The sequence below is a fragment of the Ursus maritimus genome, unplaced genomic scaffold (genome assembly GCF_017311325.1).
Source record: "Ursus maritimus isolate PB19 unplaced genomic scaffold, ASM1731132v1 scaffold_32, whole genome shotgun sequence".
In the NCBI taxonomy this organism is placed as follows: domain Eukaryota; kingdom Metazoa; phylum Chordata; class Mammalia; order Carnivora; family Ursidae; genus Ursus; species Ursus maritimus.
Window position 1 is genome coordinate 11,443,504 of NW_024425786.1, and position 16,919 is coordinate 11,460,422.

The following is a 16,919-nucleotide window of genomic DNA, read 5'->3' on the forward strand; positions in this document are numbered from 1 at the left end:
GCAATGCGAGACTGAGCACCTTAAGTTCTGTGCTGTGACAACAAGCTTTCTTCTTGTGGTTCATTAATATTTAATGCCATGTAAGAAAAAGCAGGCGATGGTTATAGCTTTATGTATATGAAGAGTGCATGTTACTGGTACTTACTGTGTACACATATATGTGTGCATATCCCTGTACACATTCTACGTACACACACACAGAGACTGTATGGTGCATGTTCTGTAAAGAAAGTGTGTTTGGTTTTTTTTTTTAAATACAATATCTGGGTTAAATATTTTGATATTAGGGGAAATTTGATATGAAATTGTAGAAATAATATTTTCGGTTAAATTTATTATATTGTCCTGGAGTAGTCCTGTGTTCTGTGAAAAAACTTTGAACATAAAACTATGATAGGAAACCCACTTCAAAATATTAGCATTTTAAATGAGGAAAATCATGAATAATGGAAAAGTCTAGTTAAAAGCTATAGTGAAGTCTTTTTTACTCTTGATATTTTTAATTGACAGTCGACTGTGCTATAGTGTTATTTCTACGTTAGGCATATTGAGTATGTAAACAACTGTTCGTAGATGGTCAAACCAACAAAGACCAAACTTAGTACTTAGCTAAGTGCATTTCACTGATTAAATTATTCATTAAAGCAGCCTCTAAAACCTACATAACCAGGTTTGTGAATAGAGATATTGAGACACAAATGTTGATGAGCTTTTGATTTAGAATACTTAGTTGTTTAAGCGTGGATGGGGGTAAAATTTGCTTGTCTTTCTGTACAATTTTAATTTTTATTACGAAGCAAATTAACACAAGACCTCCCCCCCCCAGATGGTTTGATTCATCCATAGAAAACCTTAGTGTTGTTAGCATGTTACATGCTGCTTGCCACACCGTTTTATCATTGACGTGATGCTTGGAAAGCTAGAATACAGCTTTCTTTCTCATGTCTTTGAAAGTTTTATATATGTATGTATGTGTGTATATAAAATTTTCGTTAATGGAGATTTTAAACTTAACCGAAAGTAGTAGTAGCAAGATGAACGCCCCTTACTCCATACCCCAGATTTTAAAATTGTCAATATTTTGCCAGACTTGCTTTATCTGTTTCCACTTTCCTTCCTTCCTGTTCTTGTGTGTGTTTTTTTAAAGTGGCTCCCTGATGTTATTACATCGTTTCATACCAACTTAAAGATATATACTTCCGTAGTTGTCTGTAAAATAGGAGAGCGTTTTTCCGCATAGCCACAATGCCATTCTTATTTAACAAATAACCAGTGATATCTACTGATACTCAGTTTATTTTCACAGTTGTACAGGAGTCTCTAAAATGCGATTTTAGGATTATTTTATTTGAGAGAGATGTTTTAATGCTAGCAAAATTTAGGTTAAAAATCAAGCTAAAGATTTTGTAGCTTACTTACTGAGTTTTAACTAAATTAAAAAAATAAGCACCTTGTTTTTTTGGGGGGGATTTAGATACAAGCCTTAAAGATGGCCTTTTCCATGAATTTAAGAAATTTGGAAAGGTGACTTCAGTGCAGATCCATGGAACTTCAGAAGAGAGGTATGGTCTGGTATTCTTTCGGCAGCAAGAGGACCAAGAAAAAGCACTGACTGCATCAAAAGGAAAACTTTTCTTTGGCATGCAGATTGAAGTAACAGCATGGATAGGGCCAGGTAAGAGAAAGGAGGCTAATTTTTAGTATAATTTGTATTTCAGCTTCTGTAAAGGCAGACTCTTATCCCGAATCTGGATGCTATTCCAGCTTTATTTATTGACATACTTCTGGTGTCTTCTGTTTTAAAGACTGGGTACATTTGTTGTTCAAGTTAATAAAATTATGTTTTGGTTAGGGAGGGTGAAGATCGTTCTGTTCCTTTAAGGGGGAAATGCTGACTTTGAAGAGTCTGAAAGATGGAGTTTTAGCCCTTTGTTGAGTCCTGTCTTGTTTGAGATAAGGATATAGTTCTTAGGAGAATGACATCAGAATTATCTTGAATTAGAAAACAGACTACTTGTTACACTGATTTGAGGGACTAGTTAGACCAGTTTTATTTCTGTTAGGCCCAGCACAAATTGGATCTCTTGTTCTAGTTTCCATGACCTTGAGAGATAGTGACAAAGAAAATCAGGGCTAGGTCTTAGCAGTGTGACCCATTGAGAGTTTCAGGGGGATATTTTATTAGTTTGAACCTGCCTGTAAGACCTGTTGTGAGGCAGGAAGTCTTCTCAGGCATGGCTTGGGTCAGTGTTTCTCCTGTTTGAGAACCACCTGTAGTGCTTGTTTAAAATGCAGACTCTTTGACCCTATCCCAGCTTAATGGCTCAGAGTTCACGTACTCAAGTTTGGGAACCCCTGGTTTAAGGCAACTTGTAAGTAAATTTGTGGAGGAATAAACAGAAATGTTTAAATTCTGCAGTCACCTTATGTAGCTGAGATAAACTTTAAGACTAAGACTTTGAGGGGGGCACCTGGCAGGCTCAGTCCATGGAGCATGTGGCCCTTGATCTGAGGGTCGTGAGTTCAAGCCCCATGTTGGGTGTAGAGCTACTTTAAAAAAAAACAAAAAACAAAACCTAAAACTGAGTGGAATTTATAGGGTAAAACATAGCCCATTCTCTTGGAATAATAGAATTTCCCTGATAAGAATGTGTAAATGTTATTTGTATATATTAAAACAAGCATAGAGTTGTTAGAGGGAAGACTGCAAAATGTGTGTCATTTTATGATGAACACAGGAATTCAAAGAGGTTATAGGCTATTCCCTCACGTTCCCTCCTTTCCCAAGTTTGAGGTGTACTTGCCTAAGTTATACTGAGCTGAGTGCAACTCAGGAATTCTAATTTAACACATTTAGAACGGGTCACAATTGGCCTGAGGAATAATATTTAGAATGTCATCCAATCTGTATAGGAAGTTTTTAGAGCCATCTACAATTATTAAGTAATGGGGATCTAATTCAGGGGCATTAGTAATAGATGGCCCTCAGATCTCCAAGTCATGGGGCTAGCTTGACATTTTTACTGTAAAAAAGCATTTTACCTAATTAATTAGCACCCAGGATGTAAATTGGGCTTTAACCACATGCCATTGAAGATTTTGAGAAGTTTGGTTGGTTTAGGCATAGGAAAGCATGAAGGTACTTTTCCCGGATGGGACAGCATGAAACACTTGTTGAATGGGATATTTGAAAGCAGTCGAATGTGAGTATGGAGACATGGATGGAATTATATTGTTGGATGGTTAAGTCATAAATGTTTTGTATTGAAACGTATGGAGGTGATTGCTTCCTTAGGCCAAGGACCTCTTGGAGTTGAAAAGATCTAAATCCAAAAAGCCCAACTTTGTAGATAGATCCCTGGTGGCTTCTGAGATTGTGCTTACTTGGTCTGTGGAGAGCATTACAGTCCTATAAACATGAAATTGCAGGATAAAATAATTTTTTCAGTGATGTGTAGGCATTAAGATTAAGACTTAAACTTGTCATGAAGATTAAGTAGATTACATATGGAAAATACCCTTTTTAAAAATCTTTGCTAAACTGAATTTCCGGTTTTGAAATGTTTACTGAGCTATTTGATGGAGATGAAACCGGTATAGATTTAAATGGTTGCAAATTATGCTTTATCCTTCTTACTCTGCCATTTGGAATATAAACCCCAAGATGTGTCTGGATTATTTTGTCTTTTCTTTATTTTTCTCCCTTTTTAAGTGAAATATTCCTAAATATGTGCCCTCTATTAGGTAGTTTCAAAAAGACCTAGTTGATCTTGAAATGAGATCTCTCCCTAGGAGATATGATAAAAATACAGGATAGAGACAGGTACATGAGCCCTGGCAGTTTCTGGGTCCACCTGACTCCATGAAAGTGCATATTCCTTGATGAGGCTAGAAAGGTTAAAGTGAGCTATCATTAGCGCTATGAAACTGGAATCAGGAGTGAGGTGTGTTCTGTCTGAGTTCACTCAGCAGCTCAGAAAGTCGAATCTTTTTAATATCAGTGTTGTTGACATCAGTAATATTCAGTGCGCGGCCCTAAACACTTTGTTTCAGTCAAACTGATTAAATATTAACTTTTTAAGATGGCTTTGTTTTACATTAAGGAAGAGAGAACATATAGGCTGTGTTATAGTTATTATCAACAAAACATTGAATGTTCTGCCCTGGACCAAGTTTAGTGGAGCTTCAGAGAAAGGCTATGCTTGAATGAGACATTGAACCAGGGCTTTTGATCATAAGAGATAGAAACCTTAAGAGTCATTGAGTCTCTTCTTGTTCATCATTGGGAACCTTGCAGCTGCAAGTTCATAAGTGCTGCTTCAGTCCGTTTTCATACAGTTATTGTTCTTGCATCTAACAGTTGGTACATTTAGATACTTGGGCTGTGTTGTATGACAAATGTAAAATTCTAAATATTTTCTAAAATGTTGAAAGGTAAATTAAGTAATGAAGCTGAGCTATTTTCAGTTAAGTTTTATGGGGGTTTCAGATTGTAGTTTCCTACTTCCCATTGAGAGGCTGCTGCATAATTTTTGGAACCTAAGATTAGGCTTAAGTAATTATTTTTGCTGGGGTTTAAAATCTATTTCTGTATCAGTGATTCTTTTTAAAACAAATCAATTTACAGACTGAAATTCAGTCCACTTTTCTGTTTTAAATATCAAAGAAAGTTACTTTCCCCTAAGTTTTGTTGACAAGTTTCTTTAGCTTTTAGAGTTAGCAAAATGCAGCTATTTCTGAAGGTGTATATAATTTTTCAGATTGTATGTTATTCAAGCCCAATATTTCAGAGACTTAGCTTCTTAAGTGTAGATTTCCCATGATATATAAATACACATTAAAACACTTTGTTTTGGGGCACCTGGCTGGCTCCGTCAGTAGGGCATGCAATTCTTGATCTTTTGATTGTGAGTTTGAGCCCTATGTTGGGTTTAGAGATTACTTAAAACAAACAAAACTCTTCTTTTTACTCTGCCCCCATCCCACTTAACAGAAACGGAAAGTGAAAATGAATTTCGCCCTTTGGATGAAAGGATAGATGAATTTCACCCCAAAGCAACAAGAACCCTCTTTATTGGCAACCTTGAAAAAACCACTACTTACCATGACCTTCGCAACATCTTTCAGCGCTTTGGAGAAATCGTGGTATGTTGCTTTTTACAGTAAAAACAGTTTTAGGCCTTTGTCAGAAAACATAAGCATAGGACAGATTATATTTGGAAAGATGTTATTTAGATGGTGTAATAAATATTTTTCTCATTTGCCGTATTTGTTTTTAACTCTTGCTAAAAGATGATCCAGCAAAACTCATTGGGGGGCTGTTTTCTGTGTGTATGTAAAACTGTATAGTAGATATTTGTCTTTATTTTGTTTACATATATATTTTTCTATGCATTTTTCTCTTTGTCCATGGGGTGCTGTTCAGTGCCATCTCTAGTCCTGTGGGTTGGAAGGAAAATAAAGAAGAGAAAATACGTTTGTGAGAAAGAAGCAGCAGCTTAGTGTATGAGTATTGTGTTCTCGCAGTGCACATCAGACTACCTTGGGGATTCCTGGAATGTGGATGTCATGCCAGAAGCTCGGTTCTATTTTGAAATTTTAATTAGAATCACTTTTTATATTATGCAAGTCATTGTTAAATTTAGGTATTTGGAGGGTTTTTCTTTTCCTCGTGACTCAAGTTTTGAGTCACTTTCTAATGAAAATAGTTTGGTTACAGCTTTGTACCCTTGGGATACATATACTATTTTGTTTTGTGTTTGAAAAAATAGGAAAATTATTTCTGTCTTGCCTAGACTTTCTCTGTATTAATAACAGCAAAGAAGTTGCTGTGAAATTATGGACTTGGAGAGTAAAAAAATGTTCTGGGTAGGGACAGCAGTTGTTAATCTGTCAGGTGTGTGTGTGTCCATCCAGCTATCTGTCCTTATTTACACACTGGTGTTGTAACTAAAAATCTTATTTTTTTTGGGACATAATCTAGAAAATAAAACATTTGTGCTTGTAGTTGATTTCATAGGGAGTTAGGGGCAAGAGAGAAGTGGTTAGTAGAAAGTCAAGAAAAAACAGAAGGTGTATATTTAGAGAAACAGAAAAACATACATTTTCTTTCTTTTTCAGTTATTTTCTTTTATCATATACTCCAATTCCAGTTATACTGCCTGCTTAGATGAATGCCCTGGAGTTCACCTGTCTGCGTGGGCTCCAGCTTTTTCTGTCTTTAGACTGTGATCTGATATTTAATTTGCTGATTGGCATTTATGAGTCAATTCATAACTGATAAAACTTTCAGAGCTACTTTTGAGTGTGGCTGTTCTCTGAATTTTGGGGCAGTATCAGAAGTTGTATTTGGACACATAGATACATTTGATCAACAGGGTTGCTGAAAATGGAGTGATTATTGTGTTTTAGGAGCCATGCTTCTCATTCTCAGTAAGGTGGCCACGTCAGCATTCTGTTTGGAAACCACATCTCATCATGTTTGCAATTGCTCATGAGGGTAACTGTTTTAATGACACACAGACTTTGGGGAAATGGTCTGCTGCTTATCAATATCAGATTATTCTATAGCTAGAAGAACCTATGTGATGGGTCTACCCACCAGTATTCTTTGGAGACCATTTCTCTTAAATGGAGTTATCCTGAGTTGTTAACTGTCTACATTATGGTGAAAATCAACTCCTGCTTACCATTACTTAAATAGAATTATTTTAAATATAAATTACTGCTTTTTTTAAGGACTCCTCAAACAGCTCTTTAAATGCATTATTCATTTTGCTCTATTTCAGCTTTTGATTATTGGTGAATGACCCTTAAAGAGACTTAGATCATCGCAGTGCTTTAGATTGTGATTTACAGAATACTTTAGACAATCACAGTATGGGTCCTTATTGTTTAAGTATAAGTTTTGCCTCTCTGCACCATTTTCATGTGTAGGTAAGCCAGAGTTTTACACCACCTTGTCTGAGTAGGCAGGACCAGAGTGTCAGGTGTGAGTACAGGTTTCAAGCATTCTAAAGAGATGGGGCTGGGGGTGCCTGGCTGGCTCAGTCGAAGGAACACGAGACTCTTGATCTCAAGGTTGTGAGTTTGAGCCCCATGTTGGGTGTAGAGATTACTTAAAAATAAAAGAACTTAGGGGCGCCTGGGTGGCACAGCGGTTGAGCGTCTGCCTTCGGCTCAGGGCGTGATCCCGGCGTTATGGGATCGAGCCCCACATCAGGCTCCTCCGCTGGGAGCCTGCTTCTTCCTCTCCCACTCCCCCTGCTTGTGTTCCCTCTCTCGCTGGCTGTCTCTATCTCTGTCAAATAAATAAATAAAATCTTAAAAAAAAAAATAAAAGTACTTAAATAAAGAGATGGGGTTATGCCTTTATAGAGTATTTCTTTAATCTAGGGATGGTGTTCTGATATATCTTCACAAAGTAGTTTGGGTATTTATATATTTATTGATTCTAGATACGAGAGGTTATTACCATATGTATCAGTTACTAGGCTTGGTTCCATAGATACACTGATAGAATGAGTCTTCTAATTTAGGATTGCATATTTTAAATTTTTTGAAAACCTGATTTCTTTACCATTCTTACTCTTCTCAGATATTATATTTTAAATGGCCCGCCCCTAATAAGGATTTTAGATAATTGCAGAAGGGAATTACAGTTGACCCTTGAACAGCATGGGTTTTTTTAACTGCATGGATCCACTTGTATGTGGACTTTTTTCCTTATGATTTTCTTAATAACATTCTCTTTTCTCCAGCTTACTTTAAGAGTACAGTTACTGTATTACAAAATATGTGTTAATTGACTATGTTATCTGCAAGGCATCTGGTCAGCAGTAGGCTGTGAGTAGTTAAGTTTTGGGGGAGTCAAAAGTTATATGTGGATTTTCAACTGCCTTGGGGGTTGACACCTAACCGCCCCTCTACCCCCCGCCCCCACATTGTTCAAGGGTCAACTGTATTTCTTAGGTTTTTATTAACTAGGCTGCCTTTTCTTTATTAATCTTCTCTGTATTGTTCCAGTTTTAATATACGTACCACTGAATGAGCACAATCTTTTCTTTATTCATAAATTTCTCTTAACACAGGTATTGCGGATTTTAAATTCTGAGTTTGCAATTTCTCTTCTGCAAAGAGCTTCACAAAGGAAGGTTTTCATGGTTGTGACTAACAAATGCTGTATTGTGTAGTCTTTCAGGATATTTACACTTGCATCACGATGTACAATTTTAACTAAGAATGATTTTGGGAATATGACTGTTTTAAGAAATATGCACCTCATTTGGGTTTGGATTATTCTGATTTTTTCCTGTTGGCATGTCACTAAGGGGTGCTCATTGGCTTTTTCAGGATATTGATATTAAGAAAGTAAATGGAGTTCCTCAGTATGCATTCTTGCAATACTGTGATATTGCCAGCGTTTGTAAGGCTATTAAGAAGATGGATGGGGAGTACCTTGGAAATAATCGCCTCAAGGTAAAGGATTTTTTACATAAGTTATTATGCTGTTATGATTTGTTATGATTTGGAGGTTTTTTTGTGTGTATGTCTGATTATTTAAAATTGTAGTACAGGGGCGCCTGGGTGGCACAGCAGTTAAGCGTCTGCCTTCGGCTCAGGGCGTGATCCCGGCGTTATGGGATCGAGCCCCACATCAGGCTCCTCCACTATGAGTCTGCTTCTTCCTCTCCCACTCCTCCTGCTTGTGTTCCCTCTCTCGCGGGCTGTCTCTGTCAAATAAAATCTTTAAAAAAATAAAATAAAATTGTAGTACAGTTAGATAATCATAAAGGGGATACAGTTCATTGCATCCTCATCCTCTTATACTGTAAACTGAATTAATACTTGCTGGGGCACCTGGCTGGCTCAGTCTGTAGAGCATGTGACTCCTGATTTCAGGGTTGTCAGTTTGAGTCCCATGATGGGTGTAGAGATTACTTAAAAAATAAAATCTTGGGGGACCTGGGTGGCACAGTGGGTTGAATGTCCATCTCTTGGTTTCTGCTCAGGTCAGAGATCCAGCCCCATATCAGGCTCTGTTAGCATGGAGTCTGCTTGAGACTCTCTCCTTTAAATAAATAAATAAATACTTTTTTTTTTTTTTTTTTTTAATTGAGAGAGTGAGAGAGAGCATAAGCTGGGGGCAGGGAGAGGGAGAAGCAGGCTCCCCACTGAGCAGGGAGTCAGACACAGGGCTCGATCCCAGGATCCTGGGATCATGACCTAAGCCGAAGGCAGACGCTTAACCAACTGAGCCACCCAGGTGCGCCGTAAATAAATAAATCTTTTTAAAAAATAAAAAATAAAATCGGGGCAGGGGGAAGAAAAGCTAAGTTTCTGGAGCCCATAAATTAAAATCTGATGAGTTAATACTTGCTTAGCCTGGCAGAATTAGTTTAATATAAATTTCTATTTGATTTTAACCAGATGGTTGTCCTTTGGGGTGATGGTCGATAAGATTCCTACAGAAGGCAGGTGTTTTTCAGAATTCTGTAGTTGAGTAATTGGTGACTTTACTAATAGAAATTTCACCTCTCCTGTCCAGCTGGGTTTTGGAAAAAGCATGCCTACAAACTGCGTGTGGTTAGACGGGCTTTCTTCAAACGTGTCGGATCAGTATTTAACACGACATTTCTGCCGATATGGGCCGGTGGTAAAGGTAGGTGGGAGATTTTGGTGTCGGTGTCAGGTTACTTCTGACTCCCTATTCTTGGTAGTATTCTGTCCTGTCAACCCCAAGTTGTAGTGTTGACATTTTCTTTTCTTTAATCACTCAGCTTGTCATAGAAGGGCATCTGTATGTATTAGCTTATGATGTGAGGAAGTATTTTGGAAAACTATTTTGAACTAGCCAAGATGATTAATTGTGAAACTAATTTGCATAATACTGTTAAATAGAATGTTTCTTAGGGGTTTTGGTAATTTTCTCTCATTAAAATTAGTCTGATTATCTAATTATTTACATTCACACTAATACATAATTAGGCTTCATTTAAAAAATACAAGATGACTTTAAAAGGCTGCTCGTACAACAGAATGTGCATCCGCCTAGTGTCGGTAATGTACCGTGCCTGCGTCCAGCAGGGGAAGGGTCTTTGGACCCCATTCCATCATGTGAAAGGAGGGCTTTGAACTCCTTGAGAGCAGATTCACACTGTCATGGGCATGGTGCGTAATGTCAGCGTTTCTTTCAGTGTAGCTTTTGTCGTTTGGAGAAACACACATCATAAAGACTGCTAGCGTAAGTAAAAAATCCAGCAGCTTTAAGAATTCTACTTATAACCAGTATTCACTGAAATTTATTGTTGATTCAGTGCTCTACATCGTTTTCTCTCTTTCAGGGGTGGGTTTTTTTGAGCCAAAACTACAAGAATGCTTACTTGAGTATAGTACAGGACTCCGTCAACATAGAAAATAAAGTAAAATACAGAAAAACAAAATAAAGGCATGCTGTACCTCAAGCCACAACATCCACAATTGTAAACGGTCCCTTCACATTTTTATTGTGTGTTTTCACTACAACATGCATCACCAGGAAAAGCCTGATATTTTTTTCTAGAATAAAAAATACATAAATATATTTTTTCTTGGCAGCATCCTTGAGACAGGATTTTCTTGGGACTGACACTAAGTCTAGTGGATGAGGTTCTTCTTATTTGGTTTTTGTTTTGTTTTTTTGTTTTTTATAGGTGGTGTTTGACCGCTTAAAAGGCATGGCCCTGGTTCTCTACAATGAAATTGAATATGCACAAGCAGCTGTAAAAGAGACCAAGGGGAGGAAAATCGGTGGGAATAAAATTAAGGTGTGCAGAATGACTTTAATCAGAAGTGAAACAAAATCATACTGAGATCCCACCCTCTTAACGCATTCTGTAGGTGGCCAGCAAGGGGAGTGGTTTACAGTATATGCACCGTAGGTCCCGTTTTTAAGGGGAATATTATTTGTATACTTGGCTACTTGAGGCCAAAGGGTCGTTAGCCAAAGGATTTTCCCTAAAAGTCGTGTCATTCAAGGAAATGTGCTTCTTTACACCCCAGGTACCTGACGCTTACATGTATGCTCTTGGTGCAGGCTGGCCCACATTCACCTGTGGTACAGTATCTGCACACCCAGGAGCTCGAAGTGTCACGCATTCTAGCTTCCTGAATGATCCTCTCTTCCTCTTCTTTCCTCCTCTCCTAAAGAGTGGGTAACCACTGAACAGTCAATCTTTGTCTGCTGTTTTTGTTTAAAAACTCCTGTTCATGATAACTTGAAGGAGTTTATGCACTTAATACCTGTGATGGTTAAATTGAAACAAGTCTTTTGAAATAAGATATTGATAGATGATGGGTATCCTAGGCTTAAATGACTCTGAGGCGCAGCTGTGAGTGAAGTTTAAATGCTCTTCCATATTTTATTTTTATGTTCTAACTGTGGTTCCAACAAATTTAAATTCAACACAGATTTCTGGGTTTAGTTGATCTGATTATTTGGCAACGTAGAATCTCGATAGGTATTGTTTTAGTTTTCCATTTTGCCTTCTCCACTCCTTCAGTATTGGGTTCTGGAACCTTAAATTATATAGCGCCTTGTTGAGATTTGTGTTGGAATTGAGAGAGATTTCATGTTAACAGAATACAGTTTCAGTTAGGACTGTTTCACTTAGTTGAGACAGATTGCTCTTACTTGAAGTTTATCCAGAGGGCTGTGTTGGGAAGGATTTTCAAATTTGAAAATTTGAAACTTGAAAACGTGAAACTTGAATCAGACACCTGCTATTCTTTCTTTTTAAGGTGGATTTTGCAAATCGGGAAAGTCAGCTGGCATTTTATCACTGTATGGAAAAATCTGGTCAAGATATTAGAGACTTTTATGAAATGTTAGTAGAAAGAAGGTATGTATTTTTTTTTCCAAGCAAGAAGGTATGTATTTTAAACATACCAGCATAGCTTGAATTTTAAAATTTCAAATACATCAAATTTAGATGGGATTAAATTTTACTTTTCACCCCTTATTTCTACACTTACCCTGAAAAAACTCCTTTCCTTTTATCCCCTCATACAGAAACCCAGGTTTATTTTTATGAATCCAGTTTTCAGGTGGCTTGTGGGATTTAGGTTAAGCTAAATACATTTCTCACTCAATGCTCCTAGAATTTGAAAGAGTTACCATTTTGCTAGATTAACAGTTTTAAATTAAATATGATAACATGTTGAAGGGCACTGCAAACTCTTAAGTGCCCTGTATATTTAGTAATGACAAAATCCAGATTATTACTGTGCATGTGCTCATACTATTAGTCAAAAAAAAAAAAAAAAAAAAAATGCGCCCCTGGGTGGTTCAGTCGGTCAAGTGTCTGACTCTTGATCTTTGCTCAGGTCTTGATCTCAGTCAGGGTCTTGAGTTCGGGCCCCCCATTAGGCTCCACACTAGATGTGGAGCCTACTTTAAAAAATTAATTTTTTTTAATTGATAAGATTATCAAGAGCTTTCTTTGCTTTAAATTTGAATCTTCTAAATAATTTGTGAATCAGTAAGCCAAAGCATATATAAATTTGGTAACTTCAGCAATGTAAAAAAGTAAACCTTATTTCCTCTTAATAATTTTTTTGGTCATGGTAATGTAGTATCTGACTTTTTTTCCTGCTGCTTGTAGGAAACATTGCAGTTCCGAATCATTTTAAGTCTCATAGTTTGAACCAGGCTATTTCTGTTAGCTTAAAACTGTCCCCAAACTGATGATTAACTCTTTTTTTAGACTGATGATACTAAAACACCCTAACATAGTGTCACCAAGTGCTTCAGTAGCTGATCACATTTGCAAATGGAGTCTATCGGGGAGCCTGGGTGGCTCAGTCATTAAGCATCTGCCTTTGGCTCAGGTCATGATCCCAGGGTCCTGGGATCCAGCCCTGCATCCCTGCTTGGCCGGAAGCCTGCTTCTCCCTCTCTCACTCCCCCTGCTTGTGTTCCCTCTTTCGCTGTCTCTCTGTCAAGTGAATAAATAAAATCTTAAAAAAAAAAAAAGAAAATGGAAACTATCATCCGCATGGTCAAGCTGTTTGTCCAGACACGCCTCTGTGATTAAGTCTCCTGGAATGTCACCACTGGATCTCCACCCCTGTACATATGTGTTAAAAGGCTGTGTGTGAAAATGCCTTCAGACACTCTAGTTAAGTGTACAAGAAGGGTCTAAAACAAGTATGAGTCAGATCCTGATTGTGTTGTCGGAAACCTGTGGAATATATTCCCTTTTTACTACCTGTTCTTGCCACTTAATTTTTGTTTAAGTCATAAAAAGCATGTGTATTTTTTGAGTCCTTTCCTTGTGGAATATTCTGCGGCAGTCATTGAATACTGGGAAAGTTTTTTAAATTTTTATTTATTTATTTTTAAAGATTTTGTTTTTAACTAATCTCTGCACCCAAATGTGGACGTGAACTTTATAAACCCCAGACCAGGAGTCTCATGCTCTACCAGCTGAGCCAGCCAGGTGGCCCTGGGGAGTTTGGTTTGGTTTGGTTTGGTTTTTTTTTTTAAGATTTTATTTATTTATTTGACACAGAGCAGCACAAGCAGAGGGAGTGGCAGGGAGAGGAGAAGCAGGTGCCCCACAGAGCAGGGAGCCTGATGCAGGGCTCGATCCCAGGACCCTGGGATCATGACCTGAGCCAAAGGCAGACACTTAACTGACTAAGCCACCCAGGTGCCCTCCCATACACTTACTGTGTTCAGAAAGTTTCCTTTTATTCCTACTTGGATGAGGTGTTGTTTTTTTTTTTAAATCAGGAAAGGGTACTGGATTTTTTTTCATCAATTGAAATGATCATGTGTTTTTTCCTTCATTCTTTTAATGTGTATAATATTGATTGAATTTTGTGTTTGAACCATCCTTGCATTCTTTTTTTAAAAATAATTATGCAATAGTGATTAAATGAAAGTTTTTAAAGTGGGTTATAAAGCAGTAAGTACAGTATGACCCAATTTTATAAAACACAAGTACATATATGCGAAGAAGACGGAAAGATGTATACACACACACACACACACACAGAATACGTGCATGTACACACACGTACATAAATTTATATATAGCGGCACTTGTATCTATTTCAGGGTGGTTAGATTATTAATGATTTTTTTATTAGCATATATTGTATTATTTGTTTCAGGGTACAGATCTGTGGCTCATCATTGTTACACAATACACAGCGCTCACCATAACACATACCCTGAGTTGTTTTTTTTTTATTTATTTTTATTTTTATTTTTATTTATTTATTTATTTATTTATTTATTTTTAAGATTTTATTTATCCACTTGAGAGACAGAGAGACAGAGATACTGAGAGAGCTCACAGGCAGGGTGGAGAGGGAGAAGCAGGCTCCCTGCCCAGCAGGGAGCCCGACGTGGGGCTCGATCCCAGGACCCTGGGATCACAACCCGAGCTGAAGGCAGACACCCAACCGACTAAGACACTCAGGTGCCCCTGGGAAGGTTTTTTAAATGAAAAATGTACCCCACAGTCAAATTCCCAAAAGCTTGAACTTCGGAGGATTTGATAGTTTTTCACTAGTAGACTGGAATCCACTGCCCTCTAGCCAGAAAGTCAGTTTTGATACAAGGCTTTCCTGTGTCAGTTTGTGTAGTGTGTGTGAGAGAGGGTGCATGTGCATATATCGGAGAATATGTGGGCTTGTGGAGAGAGAAAAACGTTTTCCATTCTGGGTCCCCAAGTAGCAGTTTGAAGTCGTTGTTAACATTTTAAGTGCTTATAGGAATCCTTCCCCATAAGCTAGTGGAAGGTGTGTTGGTGGTCTAGTGGCACCTAAAACATAAAACATCCACTATTAAAATCTTCTGTGCATACAGTAAATATTTTTCAAAGGATAGTGTCTTGTGAGGGTTGTATAATGCTGTGTGGGTGTTCGTTTTTGTATATTAACACTTAAATTCACCCATTTTACTGATGATCTGGCTCTGGCTTTGTTCTTTGCTTCTTACCCATGGTTATTTACCCCTGTTGAATGGAGTTTATCTCCTGATACAGGAAGCAGGAGGATGAGGGACCTAAGCGTGACTCAGTTTTGCCCTGTTTGGTTTCAGATGGCAGTGCTTACAGAGTGCATTCCTTGCTTGCAGTAGAACGTGGAGGTCTTTGCCCTTTCCATAGAGTGGAATAAATTCATCCCACTGAATAGTTAATGCATGAATGAAAAAAATGCTTTACCTCTAATGATAACTTAGCTCAGGAATGCAGTGACCGGTTTGCATAGGGCACTGCAGTTTAAAAATAGCATTTCATTAATTCCCTCAAACACTGTGTCAGAGAGGTAGGGCCGAGACTCTTCTCTGTTACTTTTGGTGGGAACTGAAGATCAGATGACTTCGCTGATAAGGTCACAGGCTAAGACGTGTTTGGGCTGGAGATAAGCCCAGTGCTCCTACCTGCTAGTGCATTGAGCTTCACACGTTACCAGAATAATTCTCGAGATGCATTTACAGGATCCTATTATGCTTTAGGTGAATTTCCTACCTACTTAGGGGAGTTGCGATATCGTGCAGTCATGTGAACAGTTACCTCAAAACCTGGCTTTTCCAGGTTCTTCGGAGACCCTTTTGTCCAGGGTACCAGTGTGCAGTTGTACTGTCTCCTGGTTGACTTGCATTCTTTGAGGGCAGGAACACTCATTTCTTTTGGTAGTCAGGGGGCCCAGCAAAATACGTGCCAAGTCAGTGTTTATTAAACGGAGTAGGTTTACACATATACCTTTAATTTGTGTAACTTCATATTTTTGGACATAGTTTTAGTCTGATTAATATAAAACATACCTTGAGACTGTTTTTGCAGTATGATTTTAAGCCTACTGTTAATGTGGGCAGTGAGCCAGTGACCATTGTAGGTGTCTTAATCACTTTATATTAGAAAGCATACAGTATGTTTACCTTTATGTATGAAAAGGTGCTTCCTTGGAGTTCGTATTTACATTGGTGATGAATTAAATTAGCCGAGTTCTGTGCCTAGTAACATTTATTTTAAGGTAGCTGGCTGTTATTTAGGCGAAGAATCTGATTCCTGTGGAACTTGAGAAAGATCACCTTGAATCCAGTTAAGCAGAATGACACAGATACACCCATCAGATGTTCTCTATGGACTGAGAAATTCCGTATAAATACATACAATAATGTGTTACTGATGCTTCCAGTGTTTGCATGTTAGTCTTGGATGCTTCATTTGCTGTGGAGAGTGGGGTAGAACATCACTCAGTGGTAGCTTTGACATATTTTTCGAAGGCTTATTCTCTCAAAAGATACTTGAGTGGCTCCTATGAGCCAAACACTGTTACAAGACGACCCCAAAAAAGCTCATGCCTTTAGGGGTTTAAACTGTAGATTTTTTATGTTTCAGTAAGCCACTAACGGCATGACTGTATAGAACGTATGACCTGCTTGAGGGAACAGAGATGGAGAGTGAACAAGAGTGAAAGAATTGGTCTCTATTACGGGTACATTTCATTTTATCCATCATACATGTTCTTGTGTGTAAATTTAATCCTATCTCGAATGCCCCGGGATGGGTCCCTATAAGAGAAAACCACAGTGAATTCCTTTACAACTGAGGAATCCTCTCACAAGGCTTGTGTTCAGTTGGTGGCTTGGGGAAAAGTAACATTACTGAAGGCCAAGTATGTGCCTCACATTATGTCAGGAAAGTTCTTAAAACTGTTATTTAATCCTCTTAAGAGCCTTGGGGCGCCTGGGTGGCTCAGTCATTTTAAGCGTCTGCCTTCGGTTCAGGGCGTGATCCCGGCGTTCTGGGATCGAGCCCCACATCAGGCTCCTCCGCCGGGAGCCTGCTTCTTCCTCTCCCACTCCCCCTGCTTGTGTTCCCTCTCTCGCTGGCTGTCTCTCTCTGTCAAATAAATAAATAAAA

The 16,919-nt window shown here is 38.2% G+C and overlaps 1 protein-coding gene across 1 annotated transcript in view; it reads left to right on the forward strand.

The window, feature by feature from the left end:
- Positions 1 to 16,919, forward strand: part of SPEN (spen family transcriptional repressor) — an 89,235-nt gene that overhangs the window by 59,811 nt on the left and 12,505 nt on the right. Inside the window, 6 exon segments of the mRNA XM_040645824.1 lie at positions 1,475 to 1,675; positions 4,994 to 5,145; positions 8,353 to 8,478; positions 9,548 to 9,661; positions 10,692 to 10,805; positions 11,779 to 11,879. Coding sequence (XP_040501758.1) covers positions 1,475 to 1,675; positions 4,994 to 5,145; positions 8,353 to 8,478; positions 9,548 to 9,661; positions 10,692 to 10,805; positions 11,779 to 11,879 — 808 coding nt within the window.